General features: G+C 36.4%; 3 protein-coding genes and 1 pseudogene across 3 annotated transcripts; 1 reads left to right on the top strand and 3 right to left on the bottom strand.

Moving 5' to 3' along the window:
• Positions 1 to 4,227: 4,227 nt before the first annotated feature.
• LOC120189407 (receptor-like protein Cf-9) lies at positions 4,228 to 7,556 on the top strand. Its single transcript, XM_039192696.1, has 2 exons — positions 4,228 to 7,298; positions 7,389 to 7,556. Exon 1 carries the CDS (start codon positions 4,263 to 4,265, stop codon positions 7,272 to 7,274), a length of 3,012 nt encoding a protein of 1,003 aa, XP_039048627.1. The 5' UTR covers positions 4,228 to 4,262; the 3' UTR covers positions 7,275 to 7,298; positions 7,389 to 7,556.
• Positions 7,557 to 11,611: 4,055 nt separating this feature from the next.
• Positions 11,612 to 14,905, bottom strand: LOC120189408 (annotated as a pseudogene).
• A 1,911-nt stretch (positions 14,906 to 16,816) lies between these two features.
• Positions 16,817 to 20,952, bottom strand: LOC120189409 (polyadenylate-binding protein RBP45C-like). The gene is made up of 7 exons (XM_039192697.1): positions 20,552 to 20,952; positions 19,858 to 20,332; positions 18,073 to 18,128; positions 17,863 to 17,993; positions 17,684 to 17,780; positions 17,430 to 17,594; positions 16,817 to 16,987 (listed from the first exon to the last, which is right to left on the bottom strand). Exons 1-7 carry the CDS (start codon positions 20,861 to 20,863, stop codon positions 16,985 to 16,987), a joined length of 1,239 nt encoding a protein of 412 aa, XP_039048628.1. The 5' UTR covers positions 20,864 to 20,952; the 3' UTR covers positions 16,817 to 16,984.
• A 1,313-nt stretch (positions 20,953 to 22,265) lies between these two features.
• Positions 22,266 to 24,836, bottom strand: LOC120189334 (AT-hook motif nuclear-localized protein 1-like; the record flags this gene model as incomplete). The annotated part of the gene is made up of 2 exons (XM_039192640.1): positions 24,725 to 24,836; positions 22,266 to 22,575 (listed from the first exon to the last, which is right to left on the bottom strand). Coding segments are annotated over exons 1-2 (417 nt in total), but the record flags the coding sequence as incomplete, so codon positions are not given.
• Positions 24,837 to 26,159: the final 1,323 nt, after the last annotated feature.

Genomic DNA, 26,159 nt, shown 5'->3' with positions numbered 1-26,159 from the left:
TGCAACATCGATCATCACCCAAATAACCGAACCAGAATTAACCGCCTGTATGTCGAAAACCATTCCCTATTTGGCGTGATGTGATAAGAACATCCAGAATCAAGAATCCAAGCATCCGTCAATTGTGTCGTTGAAATAGAAGCATATCACCTCACTGCAATCAGAATTATCATCCTCGACCACGTTCACAGACTTGGATGAGCCATCACGCTTCTCATCTGTCTGCTTTTTCAACTTCGGACAGTCTCGCTTCATATGTCCCGCCTCCTTGCACTTGTAACAGTGAATCGTCTTCTTATCCCTGGATTGGATCTGGAATTCCGCTTCCCGGACCCTTTCTCTGGCTTCCGTCCACGATCTCGATTACCCTTGACATATAAGCTATCGGCTTGAGAGCTTTCCCCTGCATTCTGCTTCCGCTGGTTGTGAGCCAACAAGGCTGTAGTAATCTCCTCAACATTGATATTCTCTTTCCCATATGTAAGAGTAGTCACCATGTGTTCGTAAGAGGGAGGCAACGAACACAACAGAATCATCGCTCTGTCTTCATCCTCAATTTTCACATCAAGCCGAGCCAGATCAGAAACGATTTGATTGAAGACATTCACGTGTTGCGCCAAATCGTGATCGTCCTGCATCTTCAGCCCATACAGCCGCTGCTTCAGATACAGTTTTGTCGTTAAGGATTTGGACATAAACTGACTTTCCAACTTCCTCCAAATTTCGTCTGGAGACGATAGATGCATGACGTGATGCATGACCTCGTCCGCCAAGCATAATCGTATGGTTCTTGCCGCTCGCTGCTGCAATTCTTCCCAATCTTCCTCATCCATCGACGCCGGCTTTGTAGATCGCAAAGCCTTCAAGATCCCTTGCTGCGCCAATAGATCCTTCACCCTCGTTTGCCATAATCCGAAGTTACCCTGACCATCGAATTTCGCGACTTCGAATTTTGCTCCTGACATCTGATACCAATTGTTGACGAAAACGGGTAAAGAAAACAAAAGAACACGAGAATTTTACGAGGTTCGGCAATGTGCTTACGTCCTCGGTGCCTAAGCGGCGCTAGAAGTTTTTATTCAATGATATTTTAGGTCTAGGTTACATCTCTATTTATAATAGAAAACTCTGGTACATAATTACAAAATTAACCCTGTACCGTACCGCAGGGGCTGCGCCCCCGCACCCCCAACCCACATAATTCGTAACCCCACAACGAGACTTTCTTTGTAAGGACAGTTGATGTTCGCTGCGTTCGCTTCGCTCACTCCGCTCCATCTCCTGTCCTCTTTACTGGTATATTTATGAGCCATACCTAACACCATCGATGGCGGAAGAGGAAGATTCTCAAGTACCCTTTTGGCAGGTGGTAATGATGGGGTATGGAAGTGGAGTGATGCTAGGGCTGAGCCTTGGTTACATTATGCTCACGACCGGAAGACCATGGTGGTTTGTTCGAATGGTCGAGAAAGATTTTCAATACAGATTCACAAACTGGATCAGAAGAAAGGGACCAAAAAGAAACTAGTTTCAACACCAAATGTAGAAAAAAAAATTGAGGTAGATCTCACTGTATAATTAAGACTTGATTGACTTGGAAATGAAGTGTTGACTTTTTCTTTTCTTTTTTGTCCATCAAAGTGTTGACTTTACTCTCTTCTTTATCTTTTTGAAAAAATAAAATAAGTCCAACTCAACTATGGATAGACTTTTGACTTGAACATTAAAACCACTGCTGAAACTTTCATCGAAACAGTTTGGCATTGAAACGAATGATAATGAACATCTTGGTCATGATCAGGTGAGTAGATATCATAATGTTGCATTGATTTCTCATAAATTACAGTCGGAGAAGATTAAGAATCCGGGAAATATACAGATTGCATGTTGAATTTGGAGATAAATTGTGTTGTTCATGGTAATCAGCAACATCAGTTCTTTTGTTCCAGTGATTCATTAGTTGGAATCTAAAACATACCATCTTCCTTCATATGTTAATATGAAGTTATGGACCAAGATTTTGTGTCACGAGTTCATGTAGTATATTAAAAATCTAAAGGGTACGAATTAAAAAAATTCATGGACTGCGAAATTAAAACATAATTTAAAGGACGCAAATTACAAAATTTTACGAAACTAAAATATATATATAAAATAAAATATTTAAAATATATGATGATTTGAAATTTCCAAATGAGCCTCGATGGGGTGTTTACTTTTGGTGAACGTCAATGTTCATAATTTCTCTTTAATTAAGGACAAGAAATCCATCTATAATGTGGTTAGCCATGGTCATGGATCGGGTCGAGTTAAGTCAAGTTTTTGATCGATTCAAACCTAATTCGAATAAACCGAAGAAGTGTTGTTAGTTTAGCATACATCAATATATACATGTTCAGGGAGTGGTGATACGAGTGCCTTTGTATTCGTCATTATTTATAAATTTGTATTTATGAGTCTTCTGTAATCTGAATATGTTTTAACTTGAACATTTGATCCCTGTTGATTTCTTCTGTAATCTGAATATGTTCAAGTATTGCACAAATCCATACCTACTCCTTCCTGAAGCTGCATCGATCTTGGTATGACCCAAATCCTGTGAACCATATTAATCGGTGAGTTGTAGAGTGCTTTTAAGTGGCTAAGCCATTCTGGAAAATAGGTTATATCTGGGTCAACTGCAATGGGGAAAGGTAATGGGAACTAGTGGAGCTCATGGCCTTCCATCCAAAAAAAATATATTATAAATAATAAATAAATATATATATATATATATATATTAAATTATTAAATTTGGCCTTCAAAAAATATTTATAGTAAATTATAAAATTTGATATTACTTTGAAATTTATAAACCACTTAAATATCATTTATTAAGAAGAGTTAATATCTAATTTTTATATTATTATTTAATTTTTAAATGAATGAAAATCTATTTTTATTTGTTATTTCTGATTTCAATATATATATTTTTTGTATTTCTCTATGTTTGATTGTTATCTCCTTTAAGTTGAGACTTTTTTTTTTTGAAAATACTTTAAGTTGAGACTTGAATCAAGTGATCAAGTACTTCATTTCAGTTGGAAGTAAATATTTTTTTTTAATATTTTTTATTTTTATGATTTTATTCCATATATCTATATTTATTAAATGGGTTTGAAATTTCGTCTCCAAAAATAAAAACTTAGACATAAATTGATATATATGTGTATAAAAGAAAATATTTTAAAATGTCTCTAAATATCTTGATTATATAAATATAGATATAAATTTTAAAATGGATTGATTACATTTGTATATTATATGAATTTACTATAAAACTAAATTGATATATTTTATGGTTATATGTAAATTGAGTGAAATTATTGGGGGGACTAGATGAATTTTATTTATTTATTTATTTGAATTTTTATGTAAACATGTGAATTTTTAGAATTTATAAAATTTTATTTTATTAATATGATATTTTGATATATAATTTACATTACAAAACACTAAAATATTTTAGTTAATATATAGAATTTTTTTAAATGATCCCCACAGGATAATATTGAATTTCGCCATTGACCAACTATTATACATATAACATTCATAGGATCACTACTTTGAATTTAGAACGGTACCAAAATTTTAAATTTTCATATAATTTAAATATATTTTTTATGTTTTTAATTGCTAAAATTAAAATTTTATAAGGTAACTCTTTCTAGAATTTTATAAATTCTCTTTGTATAATCTTGCATCCGTCATGAATATAAAGTTTAGAACTTCATCGTATCTCCTCCAAAAAAAAACCATCCAATCTGGAAAAGACACCGACAAGGGAAAAGAAAGTATCTCAGTTCAAAAGAAAGTATCCGAGTTCCGACGCATCACTCTCAACCAAAGATGGAAATCTGGGCATTTGCATAACGTAGAATTCCACACAATTTGCAAATGTCTGGACCCATTGTTGTACTTTGAACCATCAGTCAAGCTAACTAGAATTCAACCAATAAATTCTAACCAAAAAAGAAGCCTGTATGATAAACGCTAGTATATGAGAACCACTGATACTCACAAAGTTGGTCTACAAGCAATGTGGAAGTTCGGGCATTTGAATAGCCAGCCGAAGACTTGACTTTGTTTTGGTTAGAGAATGGTCCTACGGTCCTACCTTTACCATGGATTGTATTAATATTCACATTCAATGAATTACTATATATGAAATGCTCTCACCATAATTTTCTTACCTTCTCTGTTTGTTTCTTGAGAAAAAGGAAATGGGAAGGCTTTGCCTACTATTGGTGTTGTTGCATCTTTCATGGAGTTTGTCTTCCTCTGTTCCTCCTCCTTCCTCTCATTTATGTCTCCCACACCAGAGAGCTGCTCTGCTCCAATTTAAAAACTCCTTTTTTCTGAGAGATGGCTGTGGGGATGATTACTCTGATGAATACCCCAAGACAGAGTCATGGAACAAAAGCATTGATTGCTGTTCATGGCAGGGAGTCACATGCGACGAGCTGACTGGTCATGTAATCGGCATCGATCTTAGTCATAGTTGCCTTACCGGTTCTCTCCATGCAAACAGCAACCTCTTTCTCCTTCACAACCTTCAATGGCTGGACCTCAGCCGAAATTACCTCCGGGGCTCTCCTCTTGAGAACACCAACAGAAGCCTCTTTCATCTCCACAACCATCAATGGCTTGGCCTCAGCTACAACCACCTCATTGGCTCTCCTCTTGAGAACACCAGCAGCCTTTTTAACTTTCATGGACTCCAACTACTCAACCTTGCTCAGAACTCTTTCCATGGAGCTATCTCATCCGAGTTATTGAGCCAGCTGGTGAGTTTAAACCATCTTAATCTCTCTTATAATGAGTTCTCCGGCTTCATCCCGAATCAAATCAGTCTCTTGTCAAGTTTGGTTTCACTTGATCTTAGCCAGTACTCACAAGATTTTGCCAAGTTGAAATTTCATGGCAAAGGTTTTGAGATGCTTGCAAGAAACTTGACCAAAATAAGAGTCCTTGTGCTTGCCAATGTAGATATGTCTTATGTTGCACTCACTTCCTTTCTAAACTTCACTTCATCACTACAAAGTCTGATTCTCTATGATTGCCACTTACATGGGGATTTTCCATCTCCAGTTTTTCAGCTTCCGAACCTCAAACTTATAAGTTTAGGTAACAATGAAAATGTCAGAGGTTATCTCCCTCAGACAAACTGGAGTAGTGGCCTTGAGGCGTTGGACCTTTTCTATTGTGGTGGTTTTAGAGGTTCAATTCCGCCATCATTCGGAAATCTCACTCAAATGGCTTTCATAGATTTATCTGGAAATTCGCTTCAAGGACAGATACCGGATGTTTTTGGAAACCTTACCAAATTAACTTATTTGGCATGTTATTCATGCAATTTGAGTGGTCCACTTCCAACAACTATGTTCACTCTCCCATCTCTGCTACGTTTAGACCTCGGTTTTAACAAACTTGCCGGACCAATCGACCGAATTTGGATGTCAAGTTCTATCCAATATGTTGACTTAAGATATAATGACTTACATGGTCCACTACCCCATTCTATTTTTGATCTTGTGAACCTTGGTTTTCTTATTTTGTCATCGAACAACTTGAGTGGTGTCATCGAGTCGGATATGCTTTCGAAACTCACAAGTCTTGAAGTTCTTGATATTGCGAATAATAGTTTACTATCATTAAGCACAAGCCGGAATGATGTGAACTATTCCCTCCCTCAGCTCAAAGCTGTGTTATTCTCTTCTTGTGGCGTAAGGCGGTTCCCGAGTTTCTTCCGAACATCAAAGTTGGAGTATTTAGATCTTTCCAAGAACATGATTTCTGGTGGGATTTCCAAATGGGAAGCTGAAGGGTGGGAAGCATTGCAAGCATTGGACCTTTCTCATAACTTTCTGACCACTTTGGAGCAATTTCCAGGAAAGAGATTGGAATCTCTAGACCTAAGTTCCAACTTGCTTGAAGGATCAATTCTCTCAACTTGTTTGAATCTTCAAACTCCAAATCGACAGTTGCTCAAGGAGTTGTTGATTTCAGAGAATAAATTGACAGGAAATATTCCTTCTTCCATTTGCAGTCGGAGTTCACTTACACTACTGGACTTATCTAGAAACAGCTTGAGTGGAACCATTCCTGAATGTCTTGGAAATTTCAGCAGTTCTCTCAAGTTCATGAATTTGCAGATGAACAACTTCTCTGGCAAGATCCCTTCTTTTGTGAACAGTCAGTTGACCCATCTTTTCCTCAATGACAACCAATTGGAAGGAGTGGTACCACCATCTTTGGTTAATTCGACTTCATTGGAGATTTTAAATTTAGGGAACAATAAGTTAACTGATAGATTTCCCCATTGGTTAACTTCACTTGGAAGTCTGCAAATTCTAGTCTTGAGATCTAATAGATTTCATGGATCACTGTCTCATCTATTAGCTTCAAAATACCTTGGGTTACGAATGATTGATCTCTCCGGAAATGAGTTCACGGGCTCCTTGCCAACAAAACTATTCCAAAATTTGACAGCAATGGCAGATATTTTTCAATGGGGACTTTCATACCCAGAAGGAGGCGACATTTACGGTATTGACAGTATTCATTATGACATTAAATATTACCACCTTTCTGTGAATGTAACAACGAAAAGATTGGAGCTTGCATTGACGAAGACGGTGGACATTTTCGTATCTATGGACTTGTCAAACAACAAATTCTCTGGACAAATTCCTGAGGAAGTCGGACAACTCATTTCCCTGCAAATGCTCAACTTCTCTCACAACAACTTCACCGGTCCTATCCCCGCATCGTTTGGAAATTTGGTGAGACTTGAATCATTAGATCTTTCATCAAACAAGCTTGGTGGCAGCATTCCTTCTCAAATGACGAATTTGACGTTTCTTGAAGTGCTGAATCTTTCCCACAACAATCTTGTTGGACAAATTCCCCATGGGAAGCAATTTGATACCTTTGATAATGATTCCTATAGCGGTAACTTGGGATTGTGTGGCTTACCATTGTCCAAGCCATGCGTCGACCATGGGGAGGCCGAACCACCTGCACCATTGGTGGTGGAACATGAGGGTTCTAAAGAGCTATCTTTCTGGCAAGTTGTAATGATGGGGTACGGAAGCGGAGTAGTACTAGGATTGAGCTTAGGTTACATTGTGTTCACAACCGGAAGACCATGGTGGCTTGTTCGAATCATCGAGAGAGATTTACAATACAAATTCATAAAGTGGATCCGAAGAAACAAACCAAGAAGACACTAGCTATGGTTCCAACATCTTGTCTAGGTGAGTTCTTAACAAGTATTTCGAAAGTTTCATCTTCATAATCTAATATTTCAATTATAATACGTATTTTATTTTTGTAATTTCTCGTAGTGGCATCGAAAACTTCGAACTGAATTCGATGTGAAGATCGTGCTCGTTGAGTTTCCTCGGAATAATGAATAAACCAGGGAGGTGATGTTAATTTAGCGTATAACTATATTTACTTGGTCAATAGTTTGGTGATATGATACGAGTGCCTTTGTTTTGTAAAATTGTATTTGCTGGTTTTCTGAAAATGTTGAAATACTGTATAAAAAGTTAAAACTGTTGCGCAAATATTACTTTTAACCATCAACTTCTTGTTTAGCTTCCAATGTCAAATTCTAGCTAAATTTATCTTGTTGATTTCGACTTCAATTTCAATGCGAACTATTGCTAAAACTCAAATAATTTCTTGAAAACTTGCTTCAAATATAAAACTTTGAGTGTTCAGGGATGCTACCAACGTGTCAGATAATATTACTGTTAATCTTATTCCCAAAGATGATATAACATCATGTGAACCAAACGCCCCCTAAGTACTAATTTGGTAGATGAAATGAAAATAGAGGGGACAAACTCACAAAAAAAATGTAGGACCAAAATGAAAGTTTTACTAGTGTAAGGGACAAAATAGGTATTAAGCCGATGACTAGAGGAGGATGGGTTTAATGGGGTGGTTCAAAATGCTGTGCATGATCTAAAAAGGGAGAATGCCCGAAAGGGTATGCTGAGTATTCTTCAGGGAACAAAGAAAGCGATTAAAATGTGGCCAAATAGTAACAATATGGGAATTTCAGAACAGATATCAGAGCTGGAAAACAGGATAAATGACTTGGAATTAAAGTCTCAGGGTAGGGGAATTTCTGCACAAGAATGGGGTCAACTATTATCTTGGAGGAATGATTTGTGGAGTTTGCATAGGAAGGAGGAGAGTATTTGGTTCCAAAAATCACGTCTTAAATGGATTAAGGAAGGGGATAAAAATATCAGGATTCTATCACATATGTGCTCTTAATAGGAATAGAATTAATGTTATTTCGTCTTTGAAAGTGGCTGGATAGATATCTCTGATCCTACTCTGATTAGATCAGCTATCTTTGATTTTTTTAAAGTCAATTACAATGAGAAAACTTCTCTGGAGGTGGATGAATGTAATCTGAATTTCGCAAAATTGACAGAGGAACAAAAGACTGGGTTAGAGGCTGATTTTTCTGAACAGGAAGTGTGGGATGTTGTATTTAAGTCGGACAGTACTAAGGCACCTGGTCCAGATGGGTTTACAATGGGTTTCTTTAAAAATTTCTGGACTATATTAAAGGACCAGATCATGCAGTTTGTTCAAGATTTTCATAGAGGGAAAAAATGGGAAAAAGGAGTGAATCATTCCTTTATTACTTTAATTCCCAAGAAGGTGAATCCTCAAGGAATTGAGGATTTCAGACCTATTAGTCTTGTTGGCAGTCTTTACAAGATTATTTCTAAAGTACTCTCCAAAAGACTTGTCTCTGTTATTAATGGTTTAGTAAGCCCTTCACAGTTCGCATTTATTCCGGGTAGACAATTGCTAGATTGTGCTCTTTTGGCAAATGAAGGCATTGAATATTGGAGAAAACTAGGGAGAAAAGGAGTTGTCTTTAAAGCTGATTTCCGTAGGGCCTATGATTCGGTTGAGTGGCCTATCTTATTCAGAATTTTGAAGGTTATGGGTTTTGGGGAAAAATGGATCTCATGGATTAAATGTTGTGTTTCTTCTGCCTCTATTTCGGTGTTAGTTAATGGTTCACCTACTGAGGAATTCAATATTAGCAAAGGGCTGAGAAAAGGGTGCAGTCTATCCCCTCTCCTGTTCAATTTAGTGGGAGAATTATTAAATCTTATGTTGATTAAGGTTGTTAATATAGGTCTGTTTCAAGGGTTCAGTATTGGTAGGGTTGGTAATTCCTTTCAGTTGTCACACGTGCAGTTTGCAGATGATTTAATCCTTTTTTGCAGAGATACTCCAATGCAAATTCTAAATATTAGGAGAGTATTGAGGGTTTTCGGCGCTATGTCTGGGTTACACTTAAACTTGTCTAAGTGTTCATTATTTAGGGTTAATATGGAAGCTGACAGAGTTAAAGATTGGGCTATGAAAGCGAGCTGTGGAGTGGGGTCTTTTCCAATGTCTTATCTTGGTTTACCGATTGGAACTAGGAAAAATTCAGAGGGTATGTGGAAACCAGTTGTCCAGAATTTTAATAAGAGATTAGCTGGGTGGAAAGCTAAATCGCTGTCGCTGGCGGGCAGACTTGTTTTGGTTAAATCTGTATTATCATCCTTGCCAATCTTTTTTCTATCTATTTTCAAGATCCCTCTAAAAGTGACTCAGAAGTTGAACTCGTTGATGGCTAACTTCCTTTGGGGTGAAGATCTTGATAAAAAACGAATTCACTGGGTGAATTGGAAATCGGTTAGTAAACCAATCGAAGAGGGTGGTCTGGGAATTCTTGACTTAAGGTTGATTAATAGGGTCCTACTTGGGAAATGGGTTTGGAAATTTGCTAATGAAAATATACTATGGAATATGATTGTTGCAATTTCAATTTCAAACGCGGCTTACCTTTAGACTCTTGGATATGGAGAGGTATCCTCGTAACTATGCTAAGAATGATCATTGGTGATTGTTTGAGACAAAATTCAAAGATAATTGGGAAATGGTCGGTCATTGCTTTTGGAGTGATGTTTGGATTACTAATCTGCCTTTAAAAAACCATTTCCCCAATGATTTGCTTTGTCGACGAATAAATGGGGGATGGTTTCTGAGTTTGGGATAAGATGATGTATGGTTTGGAACATTCAACTTAGAAGAAATTTGTGTGATTGGGAATTGGACCATGGATCGCTTTAATGTCATTGATCGACAAAATTTCGCTGGAACGATCTGTGGATGACTTCATGGATGGTCAGGGAAAGGGGATGGCATGTTTCGGTCAAATCCTGTGACAGTCGTTACAAAGTAGGTCGAAAGAGATTATGAGTGAAGAAGTGGGTTTGGGGATGGATTGACACCTCCTAGAGTACAAACTTTTCTATGGCAGATCTGTCATCAAAATTAGCTGTTAGAGTGGAATTGAAGAAAAGAGGGATTCAGATTTCGATGTTTTGTGTCCATTATGTCTTTCTCAGGATGAGTCTATTGCACACCTATTCCTATCGTGCACTGTTGCCTCGGATTTGTGGAGCAAATTCCTAAGGTTAGGAATATCTCTTCGGTGTTGCCTCAAGAACCTTCTGCTATTCTGTGCTCGTGGTCAACCTATGTCTAATTCACTTATTTGGAGGTTTATTCCGGCTGTCATCTTCTGATCTATTTTGGAAGGCAAGAAATTGGTTGTTTTTTAAAACGGCAAGTGTGACTCTAATGTTCTTTCTTTATCACTAAATTTAGATTGGCGAAATGGTTCTTAACTAAATACCCTGGGGTTCGGATCGACCGACCTTCTAATAGGGGATCCTACGCGGGCTGATAAACTCCTCCATAGTACGATTACTAAAGGTTATTGGCTGGACTCCTCCACCATCGGATATGTTCAAACTTAATGTTGATGGGCAGTGACTGGAGATGGGATGCAGGGTCGTATTGTGGTGTTTTGAGAGACTCCTTTAGTTGCTCTTTAGCTAATTTTTCTTCTACAGTAGGGTCAGTCTCCCTATAGTGACTGAACTGAAAGCTATTACGAATGGATTGGTTTTTTTTCTTTTCTTCCAATTGGGCTAAAAAGGGTAGACTTATTTGGAAAGTGATAGCAATGTGCAGTGGATGGATTTTAAAGCTACAACCTGCTCCTACTTTTTTCAGTGATTTGGTGAGGAAATTGGAGTTCTTGTACTACTAAGGGCGTCGTTCTTAGATGGGTTCCTAGGAGTTGCAATATGGAGGCCGACAGGTTAGCTAAGCAGGGGATCGGTTGAGTGTTGCAGACTTTCTGTTGAGTCTGATGACCTAGCTGAGGATGGGTTAGGCTAAGGGGTCTTTGTTTCCCAACGCTATTTGTATTAATGTCTTGTTTTATTATCGAGGGTTAGAGTGTTATGTATATCTTATGTTATTCAGGCTAGTATTGTGTGTATCTTATGTAATTCTGGTCTATTAATAAATTGAGGTACTCTTTTCCTCCCTCAATTAGTTGCCACTTTTCAAGAGTCAACTATGAGAGAGGTTTTTAATGAGACCTCCTATTCCTATATAAAAAAAAAAGCCGATGACGTAATACACTAGTACTCTGATACTTGCATATCATTCCTCCTGTATATATATCTAACAAAAAAAGCTTAAAATTTCTATTGGAAAACTCCATTAAATCACGACAAACTCTTGTCTTGCAATGTCAAAACTAGATTATGATCAATGTTCTAGCATAAGTGTAATGTGTGAACTGTAAACTGTAAACTCGTCGATGATTCTTATGCATTCAATCTTATCCTCGATGGTCCTAGTCGTTGTTGTCGACATCCTGATCAAGAGCCTTCCGCGTTACGATTTGCTTGCATTTCCTGAAATCCATTAAAAAAAGATTATTATAATTGTTCCAACAAGCCGGACTCTAATCGGAATCAGACCAAGAAAAATTACATGTTTAGATCCTCTGTCATGCTCCGAATCTCACTTGACCATAAGAGTGGGTCAGTGTTCTTAGGTAAATAGTCTTGCTGCTGAGTTTTCTCGGTCAGCCACTGCTCGGCTTTATAGCACTCATTCATTATCTGGAAAACCGAGCATTGTGCAATGAATTCAAACTTTGAGTAAGTATCGCACTTATAATGTGTAAACCAGTAATTAACTTACCGCTTCTCTATCCTCTTTTGGCAAAGATTTCGTCGACATTCGTAAATCCGCAATGCACTTGAGTAGATCTCTTGAAGCCTGTGTTCTTGCTTCTTCATCTTTATATCGAATCTCAATCGGATCCACCAACTATAACAAAGAAAAATAGCAGAAGCAAGATGAAGTTGGCCACAACGGAGTAAACCTTTATGATTATATAAAGAAACAACGATAACCTTCTTAAGAGATTCTAATTTGGAAGTGTAAGCGCCTTCAGTTTCATCCTCCCCTTCATCGTAAAGCCACTCCTCCGTCTCCTGTAGGCTCCTGGAAATGCCCTCTCTCTCATTTTCAGATGCAAAACCCCGATACGTGTTGAAAAGCTTCACATAAATATTATTAGACTGATATCAGTATGTCGAGAAAAAAAAAGACAGATATGTATAACACCTATTGTTTAGATCAACCCTATTTACATTATTCCGCATTTCATAGACGTAAGCCTCCAAGGCATTTTTTTTCTCTTTCGTTTGTTCCATAGTCCGGTCCTGTTGCGCCAACTTAAGTTCTTTGTTTTGAGCTTCCATCAGCTCAACCTTTGTCATTGTACCATTTATGTTCTCGCAAACTGGTATCTCAAGCCTCTTGGCTGTTTTATCACCATCACCCTGCATCAGAAAAAGAAACACGAAAAGACTAAGAAGTTAGAACCTACACAGTTTTTCCACCATAAATATTGAAAAAGAGACCGATTTATCTACATGCTCATTGAAAACATGACATGAAAAGTGAAATATCATGAATTACTAACGTATCAAAACCCTAAACCATAGGGATGACACATAAAGATCAGAATCGAATGACGATACAGACTTACTGAAGCATTTGAGGTACCATCTTCACTTCCATTCATTACGTGTCGGGCATCCTTTGTGCTAATCCCGGAATCATCTACGTGTTCCTTGATCAGCCGAAAGCAAAATTTCTCAGAAACCATATATCAATAAGATGTTCAAAGAGAACGTGGAATCCTACTTACCATAGCCGACACAACAGTGGCGATGCCATGAAGGTTTAGTTCAACTTTGACTTTAACCCTTGCCCTTTCACTATTGGAGCCTTGGAAAGGGCCAATCTGTAAAACCAAATGATGATTCTGGTCAATTCCATCGGAAACAAGAAACATTCGTTAAAGGTTAGACATACCGTGAAGGATCTTATTTTCAAGGGTACGCTGAAAGGGAGTTCATTTGGATTGGCATAGAAGGCTTCCAAATGGAACGTACTACTTCTCTGTAATTGCAGAACTTTAGCACTAGGGATTGGCTGGCCTCTAGGGAACATCACGTTATTTGTGCCTTGCAAAATTTGGGTTTCATCCAAAGATAATCCTATGGAGAATGGAATACAATCTTGAACCTCATAATCTCTAACCCGAAAAACAGGACTGAGCATTGCACATTGGAGAGCACATCCTCGTGCCACACACTCACTTGCATTTATGGTCCGGCCAGGTTCTCTTCTAAATAAAGAAGCTAACTGCCTTGTTATAGCTGGTATCCTGGACCCCGATCCCACAAGCTCAACAGCATGGATTTTCCCCACAGTTAACCCTGCATCAGCTATAGCTCTAGCACAAGGAATGTTGATCCTCTCCAACAAACCCGTAGCCAACTTCTCGAATTCCTCCCTCTTAATGAAACCTTTGACATCCTTTTCATCCATCAGACACTCGATATTTAGAGGTGCCTCTGCATTTGCACTCAAAACCTTCTTCAGTTTCTCACATGCTACCCTTAACCTGATAGCAGCCCGGATGTTAGAGTATACATCTATGTTATACTGTTCTTTGAAACATGCCGCAAAATATCCAAACAATATCTCATCAAAGTCCCTTCCACCGAGGCTGCTATCAAAAGCATGGGACAGTATCCTCATTTGCCCAGCCTCAAACGACACAATCGAGACCTGGGTATCACAGTGGCCAATATCCACAAAGGCAACATATGTCGGACCAGCAATGGAGAAATCTGTTTTGTAAATCCCATAACCAAGTGCAGTCGCAGTACAGTCATGGATCAATCTCAGGGCCTTCAACCCGGCAATTGTAGCAGCATCCAAGTACGCACGTCTCTGCAAGTCGGTAAAGTATGAAGGAATCCCGATAACACAGTCCAAAACAGGAAGTCCCAGATTCGTCTCCGTCATATATTTCAAATGTGCAAACAGCATCGCCATGATCTGCACCGGAGAAAAATCGATGTGTCTCACCTAAATACTTCAAGTGAATCAAAATGCAACCATCTTGACCCTCTGACGTTTCAAATGGTAACATTCTTAGCTCATTTTGAACATCAGGTTCCTGAAACTTCCTACCAATCAACCTTTTCACTTGGGATACCGTAGTTTTCGGGTGCATCATGGCAGAAGCCGCTGCCGAAGAGCCAAGGAATCTCTGCTTCTCTCCGAAGCATACCAAAGCCGGGGTTTCACGTTTCGATTCATCATTCAGCAACACATCTACACCTCTTTGCTTTACAGCAGCAATTACACACTTTTCATTTCCAATATCAAAACCTACAACACTCATTTTAACAAACTAAAAGCAACAATTTTATCAAAAATCCTTAAAAGGAAAAATCAAATCTGGATTCAATTAAACTCTACAGTAAAATTGCAAAATTTCCTCCTTAAACCTTAAAGCATCACCGGCAGAAACTACAGAGAAGAAAACAAACATTAGACAATGGACAATTTATGTATTTTCTATAAAACCAAAATCACAACTTTTGTTGCAGAACAGAACAACAAAGCTTCAATGACCCAATCTTCTATTTTCTTTCCATTTAATCATAAACCAAATAAAATCCATTCTTAAACAGAATTAAACGTAAATAAATCCATACCCAATAAAAGAGAATTCAAACAAAAACAAAACAAAACAGAAATCCCAAGTTGGAAGCTTTTTTGCATCCTTTTGGCCATGAAACAACGAGTCTCAGCGACCCAATTCTCCATTTTCGTTAAAATTTATATCTTCAACAAAACTAAACGGGGAAAAACTCAAACCCATCAAAGTTTTTTCCCCAAAAACAAAGGTCTCAGCTTTAAGTAACGGGACGATGATTTTACCTGACAGAGGAATAATGTGTTGATAAGAATGAGAGGAGAAATTCAAATTGGTGAAAGACAAAGAAGCTGAAAGTGGAAGATCAGATGGAATAGAGAGAAAATCTGCTATTTGCTCGCTTAGTTTTAAGCCAAATAAAAATAGCCGCTTTTGAGAAATCAATATTCCATTTTTGCACGTTGTGCGAGATAAGATCAGGCAAGGTTTTATCTGTTTAATAACTGGTTTTACATGAACTAATATCAATTATTATAATAATATGTAATTAATTTTTTGACGGATTAATTCAGATAAAAAAACGTTAATATTCTTCATCAAACCATCTTTTTAATTTAATTTTTAGATTTATTATAATATTTCGTGTATATTAAAATATTGCATAAATAATTTCAAAACTCTTCTTTATTACACATTTATCTTATTATTGGAATTACACAAAGGTCACTCTGTAATTTAGGTTGGTTCTATTTTGTGTTATGATGCAGAGACATCAAAGAGAATAAACTCTTCAACAAATAGGAATGATCAATGGGAACCTCAATTCTCATCCCAGAAACAAGAGGTATGAAATCCTCATACCAAAAACAACGGGAGAAGGATCACAGTCAACAAGCAAAGATTGAAAGTATTCACCAGATTAATCAAAATTCAAATATGATTTAATTCCATTTAATCATAAAATTTAATAATTCAAACTCATTCTAAAACAATGCAAATATTGAAGGAGGGTAATGATGTGTTTAAGAACTAACATTAATAGAATTTGAAAATGTGAGTTTTTTTGTTAAATTCTTTAGAATTAGTGTAGTAGGTGTAGATTCAGATTCTTGAGGTGGCAAAGTGTAATGGGTTTCGACTGGTAAGGTTGAGGAGGCCGGGGCGAGGTAGAGTTACACACTTAACTTACCAGACTTGTCTCAGCTCTGGGTTAGAATGGAACCCAGGTTGGGGTGAACATGGTTGTAAACGAAAGAGTTGAACGAGTCTTCTGTGAAAATTCATTAAAAACTCACGATCTTAAAATTACTATATTCAACATGAATTTAAAATCAAAAATTAAAACTCGAGCTCGAAAAAACTAAATTTAAAACATTTCCAGACTTAATCCGATTCAGACCCGAACTCCGATTAATGTTCAGACTCGAACTCAAGCTGGGTTCAAATTGAATTTGCCGGTCTGCTTATAGAGATCCAAAATTTCGAAGATCATGAGAGTATATTTAAAAACCTTATTTGAGGGATTTGATAGAAGAGGTTGACCGAGTGAACTGGGGTTGGATCTGAGTCAACATATTCAAATTCGAGTCTCTTGATGGTCAATAGGCATGGTATAATTGGGTCTAGAGATTTTAAATCATATTGCAATATTGTAAAATAATTAAAACACGATATAAATAAATATTGAATAGTGACAATCCGTACAACTAGTACTATAGAAATATATCCAGAGATATATAATATTAGAAAAATAATTCAGTAGCAGCGTATCACAGTTGAACTGAAAAGATGTGAAAGAACCCAAGAGAAGGGAAGCCAAAACAAACCATATATATATATAATGAAGAAGGGTAAACAGGGAACAGAACTCTCTCCAAAAACCAACCACCACGAATTCTACAACAGATGAAAGACTCACAAACCTTCAAACATGTCTGATCAAACCAACACCGCCTACAAGTGCCCCGGAACGAGCTGAGACCGGTTCCGAATGATGGTTAAAGCAACTGCAACTCACTACAATAGTACAAAGAAAACAAAATAAATTAGCCGTGCTAATAAATCGTTTGTTAAATGAATGGGCAGATTGTTTTTCAGATTTCAAGGCTTATGAGTGATAAGGTTCATTCAGTTAGGTTGATTCCTAGGGAGTGTAATGGAGAGGCAGATATCTTAGCTAAGGAAGGGATTGGGTGATTGTAAGGGTCTTTTTATGATTTTCTTCTTTTGTGTGTTTTTATGATGGGAGGAGTGTTTCAGTCTTATGTCAAGCAATTTAGTGTTATTTTTAACTATTATGTAACTTTCAATATTTATAAAAGTTCCAAGGCACTCTTTCCCTCCTTCCTATGATTAAAGACCTTTCTATAAGGTCCTTAGTTAAGAAGGGGGGTTTTAATGAGGCCTTTCTTTCCTATAAAAAAAATGAATGGGCAGATGTTGTAGAAGTCACTTTCACCTGTTGCGGTTGTTGATAAGCCCCTGGCTGCTGGTAATTCCCATATCCGTGATAGCCTCCATAGTACATGTTAGGATCCTGGGGAGGAGGTGCATATCCATATGCTTCATATCCTTGAGGATATCCATAATATCCGCCATTCCAATGAGCTTGATCGGGTTGAGCCTGAAACATGAATGGGTTCCCATCTTAGTTTGCAAAAATATGTGTAGTCTGGTTTTAATTGCGAAAGAACTACAGTTCAAATACACAACCTGTTTTGTTGAAGGACTCCGTCCCCATGAAAGTCGAACATTCCTTCCTCCAAAACTGGTACCATTCAGAACTTGCAAAGCTTGCTCTGCACTAGCCCTGAAGAACATATTGTCGAATATCTTAATGCCAAGCAAAAATATATCACATGCCAAAATCCATGAAAGTATCTAACATTTACCTGTTAGCATATTGAACAAAACCACAATTCTTGTTAGCAGGAATTTTTACATGAACAACTTCACCAAGTTGGCTAAATATTTGTTTTAATTGGTCTTCTGAAACACTGGGATCCAAACCACCAACAAATATCTGGCATTTAAGGATTTAAGGTTTCAGTTGGTCATATCATGAAAAAATGCAGTTTAAAATTTAAACAAAAGCTACCCACAGTGGTATTATTTGGATCATTCTCACCAGTATTTCCTTGCGCATTCTGGTAAGTAGCTGCAAATCACACACACGTTTAAAACACAATAGCATGGGATGACAATAATAGATCATGAAATAAAATGTAAAGGCATGCAAGTGCCATCCCTGAATTATGTTTTCATATTGCTATAATAAAGCAAAACCGATTCAAGGGGAAAGGGGGAAAAGAATCATCTAAAGAGCATATTGCATGTTAACTATGAAAGCTCCCAGCCTGATTACAGATATCATGTAAACTCAAATTAGACATTTTTTGAAATAATAATAATGCATTGAAATAAGGTAATATTCTAACGGATACAAAAACTAATTTAGTAAGCAGTTCAAACTAATTCCCTCCATGGCACGGAAAAGATAAAAATCCAGCCCACCAGATCCTTTGGGCTACATCAAGACTTTCCATCACCAGGAGGAGACAAAAGTATATTAGAAGAATTCAATAATAACTGAAAAATAAAATGTTAATTACATTAAACACGAGGAACAACAAAAGTTTCTCCTATAACCTTTGGGTGAAAGGGATGAGAAAATGGAATCAGAAACTCATCTTTTCTCCTTAATTGAGATGAAGTATTTCTCTCTTCCTTTATTTATTCCCTTATAACTTAAAACAATATTCTTAACTAGATAAAACCTATATTCTAAACTAATTTCAACAAAGCTTCAACATTCTCTGCATGCCATCCACATTGACCTAGTGTATGTAGCCAAATAATGGCAAGATGAAGCACCTATTAAGAACCAACGAAATTTGTCTAAACTTGAAATAATTGCAACCACAAATGAAAGGTGGAAAATAAAATGTCTTCAAGAGGCAATTAGTATTGTAGATTCATGGGCATCTGATCCATTATTTAGGCTTACGTAACATAGAAGGATCACTCGATCACTTCCATTGAGATTAAATCCGGTAACTGGATAAAGGACTTCAACTACAATTTCTGGGTTTCTTTCTGGACTCATTATGTCGTCAAGTGCAAAAGAACAATAGAATGAGGACAAAGGGGTTACTAAAACTGTAAAAAGCAGAACAAATTGAAATAAGGTTCCTCAGCAAAACGGTGCATGATAATATGCATGGAAACTTTAAAAGACACAAAGGACTGTGTAACCATATGCAAGTACAGAAAGGTAACTGATCCATGAGGAAAGAAGTTTCAGGACTTGTAAAGAAAGTAAAACAAGAGATAAAGGAAACGTGTTGGGAAACTGAAACAAATTGAACTTGACTGGAAACTTAATAAGGAACTGGAAAATTAATTTACGAGCGTAGGACAAATACTGCCGGGATAAAAATGAAGCTTACTACATAAACAAAGTAACTGACCTAAAATGAGGCCATGCATTAAAGTGGAATCATTTCAGCTGATATCACTTCCAGGCCCCCCAAAATGAGAGCCTCTCGGTGTCCTGCTTTAAGACAACATGAGTTTTATATAAGTTTTTGCCTGTTCTAATATAATTAGATGTGCCCAACTTTACAGAGGTACACTGGAATGAAACAAATTTCTGTAAATTCCGCCAATCTTCATGAGCATAACTTAAAGTACTCTAATTTTAAGGAAAATGAAACAACTGCACCTTAGAAAAGTAAAGGTTGCAAGAAAAAGCTAACCAACTAGCATTCAATTTGGCAAGTCAAAGTACTCTAGCATAATCGTGGCCAACAAAACCTATATACAGCAACAAAATTCATATGGAATTCGAGATGAAGATAGAACATAAATAAACCACAGGGGAGTACCTTCCTGAAACTGCTGACCAGTTACAGCCTTCTTATTAGAAGCTGGTCCAATCCGCATTGCCCTCGTTGAACAATACATCCCATTCATTTCGGTCATGGCACGAATCTGTTCAGATTCATCACCAAACCTCACAAACCCATAACCTTTTGAACGTCCTGTAGTCCTATCAGTAACCACTTTTGCACCCTTAACAGAATGGTAAACAGACTTAAAAGTCTCTTGTAACACATAATCCGAAACATCTGAAGCTAAATCCCCAACAAAGATTGTGTAGTCAGGACCTTCATCTTGCCTCTTTTCCCCGGATCCAAGAGATGCCCAATTCAACCTAAAATTCTGCTCAGCACTTGGCATTGGCACGCCGTTATATGACTGCAAAACCCTCTCAGCTGCCGCTCGAGACACAAACTCAATAAATCCATATCCTTCAGGTAAAGCCGTTTGCTTATTCCTAATCACCTTAGCCGAAACCACCTAAAAAACCAAAAGATTAAGTTCTGTTGAATTGTAACTTTTACTATATAATTTTGCTTTCCTAAGAGCAAAAGGAAGGAAATTCATTCAATTATTAAAAACTATAAACATTAACAATAGACTATAGCATGCGCGCTCCTAATTAAAAATGATTTTTAATTTGTTTCTATTTAATTGGGACTTCTTTAATTTTAATAATAAAACGAACAAATCAGTTACTTCTCCAGTTTGAGCAAAGATACTGATGAGGTAATTCTCATCCATCCACGGCTGAAGGCCACCGATCCAGAGAGATCGAATCTCGCCGGAGCCAGCAGCAGCAGAGACGGTGGAGTACTGCTGCATCTGAGTTGGCGGAGGAACGGGCTGAGGAGTCCAACCAGAAGGCGGAGGAACCGGCTGTTGTTGTTGTTGAGGCATCATCATCCACGGCTGCGACTGCGGTTGTTGCTGGTACTGATGAGTTTGAGACTGGTCAGCTTCAATAGACGGCCGTGGAGCCACACCTCCAGCTGCTGGTTGTTGCATCATGTTCGATAAAAACAAAGAGATGATATTTGGGAGATTTCGAAGAGGAGAGGAAACCCTAGATTAATTTTAGTTCGGCAATCGAAGTTCGTGGAGGGTCGCTCGCTTTAAAAAGAGGCGATCCTCTTTTATTTTAATAATTCTTTTAGGTGACACGTGGATAATGGAAATTGAATTGGAATTTGAAGGAAAAGTAAATCATATAAGGGTAAATCATATAAGGGATTGTATTTAGGTCTCTTAACGTTTAAAACTTGTAATACAGTCCCTTAACATTTATTTTATTTACAATATGGTCCCCTAACTTAAACCATCATTAGAAAATTAAGATAAACTATATAAATAGTCATTAAACTTTTCAGGCACTTGAATTTAGGTCCCCCAACTTTTAAAACTTACAAAACATTCCTCAATTTCATTCTAAATCCCAAATTCCAAAGTAATTCAATTTTATTTTAAACCCTAAATTCCAAAATAATTCAAACAAATTTTAAATCCCAAATTCTAAAATACTTCGATTTAAGGTTTAGAATGTAATTGAATTATTTTGGAATTTAGGGTTTAGAATGAAATTGAATTACTTTAGAATTTTGAACATGAATTTACTATTTGACAGTATCATGTTCGTGTCGTCGGAATAAAACATGACATCGATACACTACAGTTTTTGCAATAATAACAAACTTTACATTCAATATTCGGTCAATTTTAATCAGAAACTATACATATTTTGAAATATTATGGTAATCTCTAATTTGTCTAACCTCATACGTAAGCATACCACCGGAAGCATCCGGCTGACGAAGTGTAACGCTAGATATTACTCCGTTAGCAGATAGGATGCAAATGGCTCTTGGTCCTTGTTGAGAAAACGACATCACCTTCATTGTTACATCCTTAAACACCAAAGAAAATCAAGATGATGAAAAATAATTTAGATTCATTGATAAGTGAAAAAGAAACAATCCTTTACATCAATCTCATAGTTCTCCTTTACATCAATCTCATAGTTCAAGAAGCATATAACGATGATAGGAATGAATCATAAGATTGTTTGCTTAGATAATTAACAAAACCATCTCTTTCCCGTATTGGAACATACCTCACCGGGATTGACAGTGATGATATACGGCGTAAAATTTGTTCCGGCAGAAGTCCCAGCCAAGTCACCTACAAAACAATATGTAAACATGGAATTTTGCTGCTAAAAGTACAAAAATTATTTGTTGATATACACCAATCATTCCCGGAACCAGCATTGTTCTTCCAAATCCGAACAACGACATTTTCAATAAATCCCCACGAAATCACAAATTGAACTTAGTTTGAGGCATACCATGAAGAAACAGAAATCAGAAACATTAGCAAATCTATAACATGGCAAAACTTGAAACCGAAAACAGCTTGCAAAAACCTGAACTAAAAGAAACAAACTTTCTTCGAAAGGGTGACCTTCATTACCTAAGTTTTCCATGTCCATTCCCTTATGATGTTTAATCTGATAACCACTGCCTCGGCCTCTCCCCTGCTTTCCACCACTTGAGAACTCACCCGAAACCGACAGGATAGAGGACAAAATATGCATAGGTGACAATGCCCTTGTCATTGTCCCATCCGGTCCATATTTCCTAGGCCTACCTCTTTTCTTCTTCTCTATACTGCCAGTTAACCCATCGCTAACTGGCGGAACATTGACAGCCGTTATTCCACCAGCGATCTTGTAACACCCCCAACCCATACCCGATCCGGATATGAGTCAGAGATACTACATTAACTTTAAAACACAACTCTTAACAAATAATAGTAAAATATTTGAACTTATATTAAGAAAATACAATAATATACATATTGTAATATAAGTTTACCAAAATATTCAGAGCATACACAACTTAACCCTTTAATTACATGCCAACTGCTATTTACATAACAAAATGACCTACTGATTAAGTTGCTTCTGATCTGATGGTTGCAGGAGTAATACTGTCAAGCTGCTTCACCTGTCGTATTTCCTCGGATCCTACGTGTGAAACACTCACACGCTAAGTCATCGACTTAGTGAGGCAATAATAACAAGGCAATGTAAATGAGATGCAAACATGTACTTAATCAATGTAGTATACATCATTAATATCCATACCTGTAAGCGTATGACTGTAACATTCATGAATCTGTATTAATAAGTTTATTGGCCCATGATAGCATATTGAGAACCTAAGGTATCAGAGTAATGTGAGGTTGTGCACTATGTTGTCACCACAGCTCGTATAATGCACCGAAGTGCCCCGTAGAATTGCAACCGTATGCCATATAATGATGTCCATAAGGACCACATAGATTCCTTAAGAATCATATACATATACTATGGATCAAGTATGTGTCTTTCAAGACTTCACACATGTTCCAAAGAATATACATATATCCCAAAGAACCGCGTAGAATTGCACCGTAGTGCCATATAATAATGTCCATAAGGACCACATAGAATTCCTTAAGAATCATATACATACTAGGGATCAAGTATGTGTCTTTTCAAGACTTCACACATGTTCCAAGAATATACATATGTCCCAAAGAACCGCGTAACCCTCTACCCTTGCATGCCAACTACCTATAGTTCTCATCTACATAACATGGGCTTTTACATTTCACGTAGTCTATATCGCGTAGACATGTAATTCCTTACCTTTTCACATAGCTCATAACTTTTTCCACATATTCATGTTATATAATGCATTTTATATGAACTCATGTCATGCCTCATAATACAGAATATGCTCATGTACCAAGATATAAAATCTAGACTTATCACAAGTCTAGAATGGAGTATATTTCTATAATCATGCTATGCATATGCACTCACCTATACTTCTTTGCCTTTTCCTCGATCGATCCTACTTGTAGATTGTTCCCGACTCGTGTAGGCTCGGTATCTACATAACATTTTTCAAGATGATCATCAGATGTCTATGTCTTGAAATTAAGCTTTAATAGCTTACTAATTTAAGGAATTAATAGCTTAGTCTTTCTTTCTTTTCTTCTTTTTTTTCTCATGGGGGAATCGGTTCCCCCCTCTGGGGGTATCGATTCCCCTCTAGCATTCTGGAAATTCATATTCGTTGAGGGGGTATCGGTTCCCCTTGAATGGGTACCGATTCCCCTAGCCCGAAAATCCTATTTTGAGCTCGAAAATCCTTTCCTTTCAGCTCAAATATACATATTTCACTCCCTTTAATACTCTTAGCTTTCATACCCTTACTTAAACTAATTATTATCCATTCAATACCTCTAAAACTAAGAAAACTACTCATCCATATAGAATTGAAGAATCTTACTCCAATTCCAACTTGTTCTAATTTCAATTCTATTACTTCATACTTCTTAATTAACTTATTGACAAGTCAAAAATCTTATTCAAACTTCAAAAACTCATCCATATCAAAATTTCTTCTAAAAACTCATTTTCTAAATCTATCTCTAAACACTTATCTTGTGTTTTAATGTCATATAAGCTTTCCTTTAGCTTATATACATCCAAACTTTCATTTCCAATCTTAAAAATCAAAGAAACTACCAAGGTTCAGATTCTTACCTTTACTTGCAAGCTCCACGTTTGGAGAAGGAAGAGAAGATAAGAAAGAAGGAAGAAAATAGAGAATTCTGGAAACCTAATGCTCCACGTGGGTTCTAATATATCCCCATAACATTTTTTTAATTATAATTTTTCCTTACAAATGACCATTTGGTCCTTACATCTATTTCATATTTACTAACCATTCTTTTTAAACTATATAATTATTCTACTTTAATCACCAAATGTTAAAACTTTGCAAATTAATCACTAACCCGACATGGAGGATGTTACAGATCTGGTCGGCATTTTCAGTCCTTGGTGCCATATGACAAGCTGATGAAGCTTCTGCTCCTATCAATGTAAAACCTGAATTTGTTTCCATGCATATATTGCAAACCATAACTATGCACTATAACTATGTCAATACTTGCAGATTCAAGGCCAAACCACCTACAAAACATAAATTCATCAATAAAAAACCACATATATATATATTCTCAAAAAGGGGAAAATTAAGTCTAAGGCTTTTTTTTTGGGTGGGGGGGGGGAAGCTAAAACCTCTAATACAAAGATCATCTGAAGAAAAAAAATAAGAGCATGCAAGATACAAGTGAAACTGCTAATACTTAAAGCTCAACTTTTTGTTTAGTTCACAGATCAGTTCCTTAACCCATATTAAAAAAAAGACTAAATTTTGAAAATATACACCGAAACAAATTACAGACATAATAACCTAAGAAATATTTCCCTATCTTTTCAAGCATTCAGTTTCATCTCGAAGAAAGAAAGAAAAGAATCATTAAAACATGGATTTTCCTTTTCAGAAAAGAAAAAAAGTATATTAAGAAAACTTTGAAGTTAATATATGTTTACACGTAGAGATTTGAGCAGCTAAATATTGCTACTGAGCTTGGACTGTTTTAGAATTTGGGGTTTATAATCTAATTGAATAATTTTGGAATTTAGGGTTTGGAATAAATTTGAATTACTTTGGAATTTGGGGTTTAGAATAAAATTGAGGACTGTTTTGAAAGTTTTAAAAGTTGGGGGACCTAAATTCAAGTGCCTGAAAAGTTCAATGACCATTTATATAATTTACCCTAATTTTATAACTGTGGTTTAAGTTGGGGGACCATATTGCAAACAAAATAAATGTTGGGCGACTGTATTGCAAGTTTTAAAAGTTGGGGACCTAAATGAAAGCTTCAGAAATATTCAGTGACCATTACTATACTTTACCCATCATATAATTTCGCATTCTTACCTAAATATCACCTTAAAAAAATTAATAATTTGTTTAATATTTAATATAAATTAATTTATGAATTAAATTTTTTTAATAAATATACGTTATGTAATACACGCTTTAAAAAAGCGAGTATGTTTTATTTAAGTTGCAGTAAAATGGTAACACGAATTAAGTGATATTCGTAATAAAGTAATTGTTATTATTTTTTGGGAATTTGAATTTGAGCACCATAAATGTTAGAGATGTGAAAGTTCAATATCGAGAGATTGATAATTTATCTTTGAACAAATACTACATTATATTTATCTTATTTTAATAAAAAAAACAATAAAATAGTAAAAAGAAATTATAAATGTAAAAAAATATAAATTTTGTCTAAATACATGCCAAAGGCATAATTTGTACAAATCAAGAGACATGACATGTGTGACACATGTTTTTAAATTTTATCTTTAATTAGTTAATGATTATATATTTAA

The sequence above is a fragment of the Hibiscus syriacus genome, unplaced genomic scaffold (assembly GCF_006381635.1).
Source record: "Hibiscus syriacus cultivar Baekdansim isolate YM2019G1 unplaced genomic scaffold, ASM638163v2 tig00116954_pilon, whole genome shotgun sequence".
Lineage (NCBI taxonomy): Eukaryota > Viridiplantae > Streptophyta > Magnoliopsida > Malvales > Malvaceae > Hibiscus > Hibiscus syriacus.
This window is presented reverse-complemented; position numbering and strand designations above follow the sequence as displayed.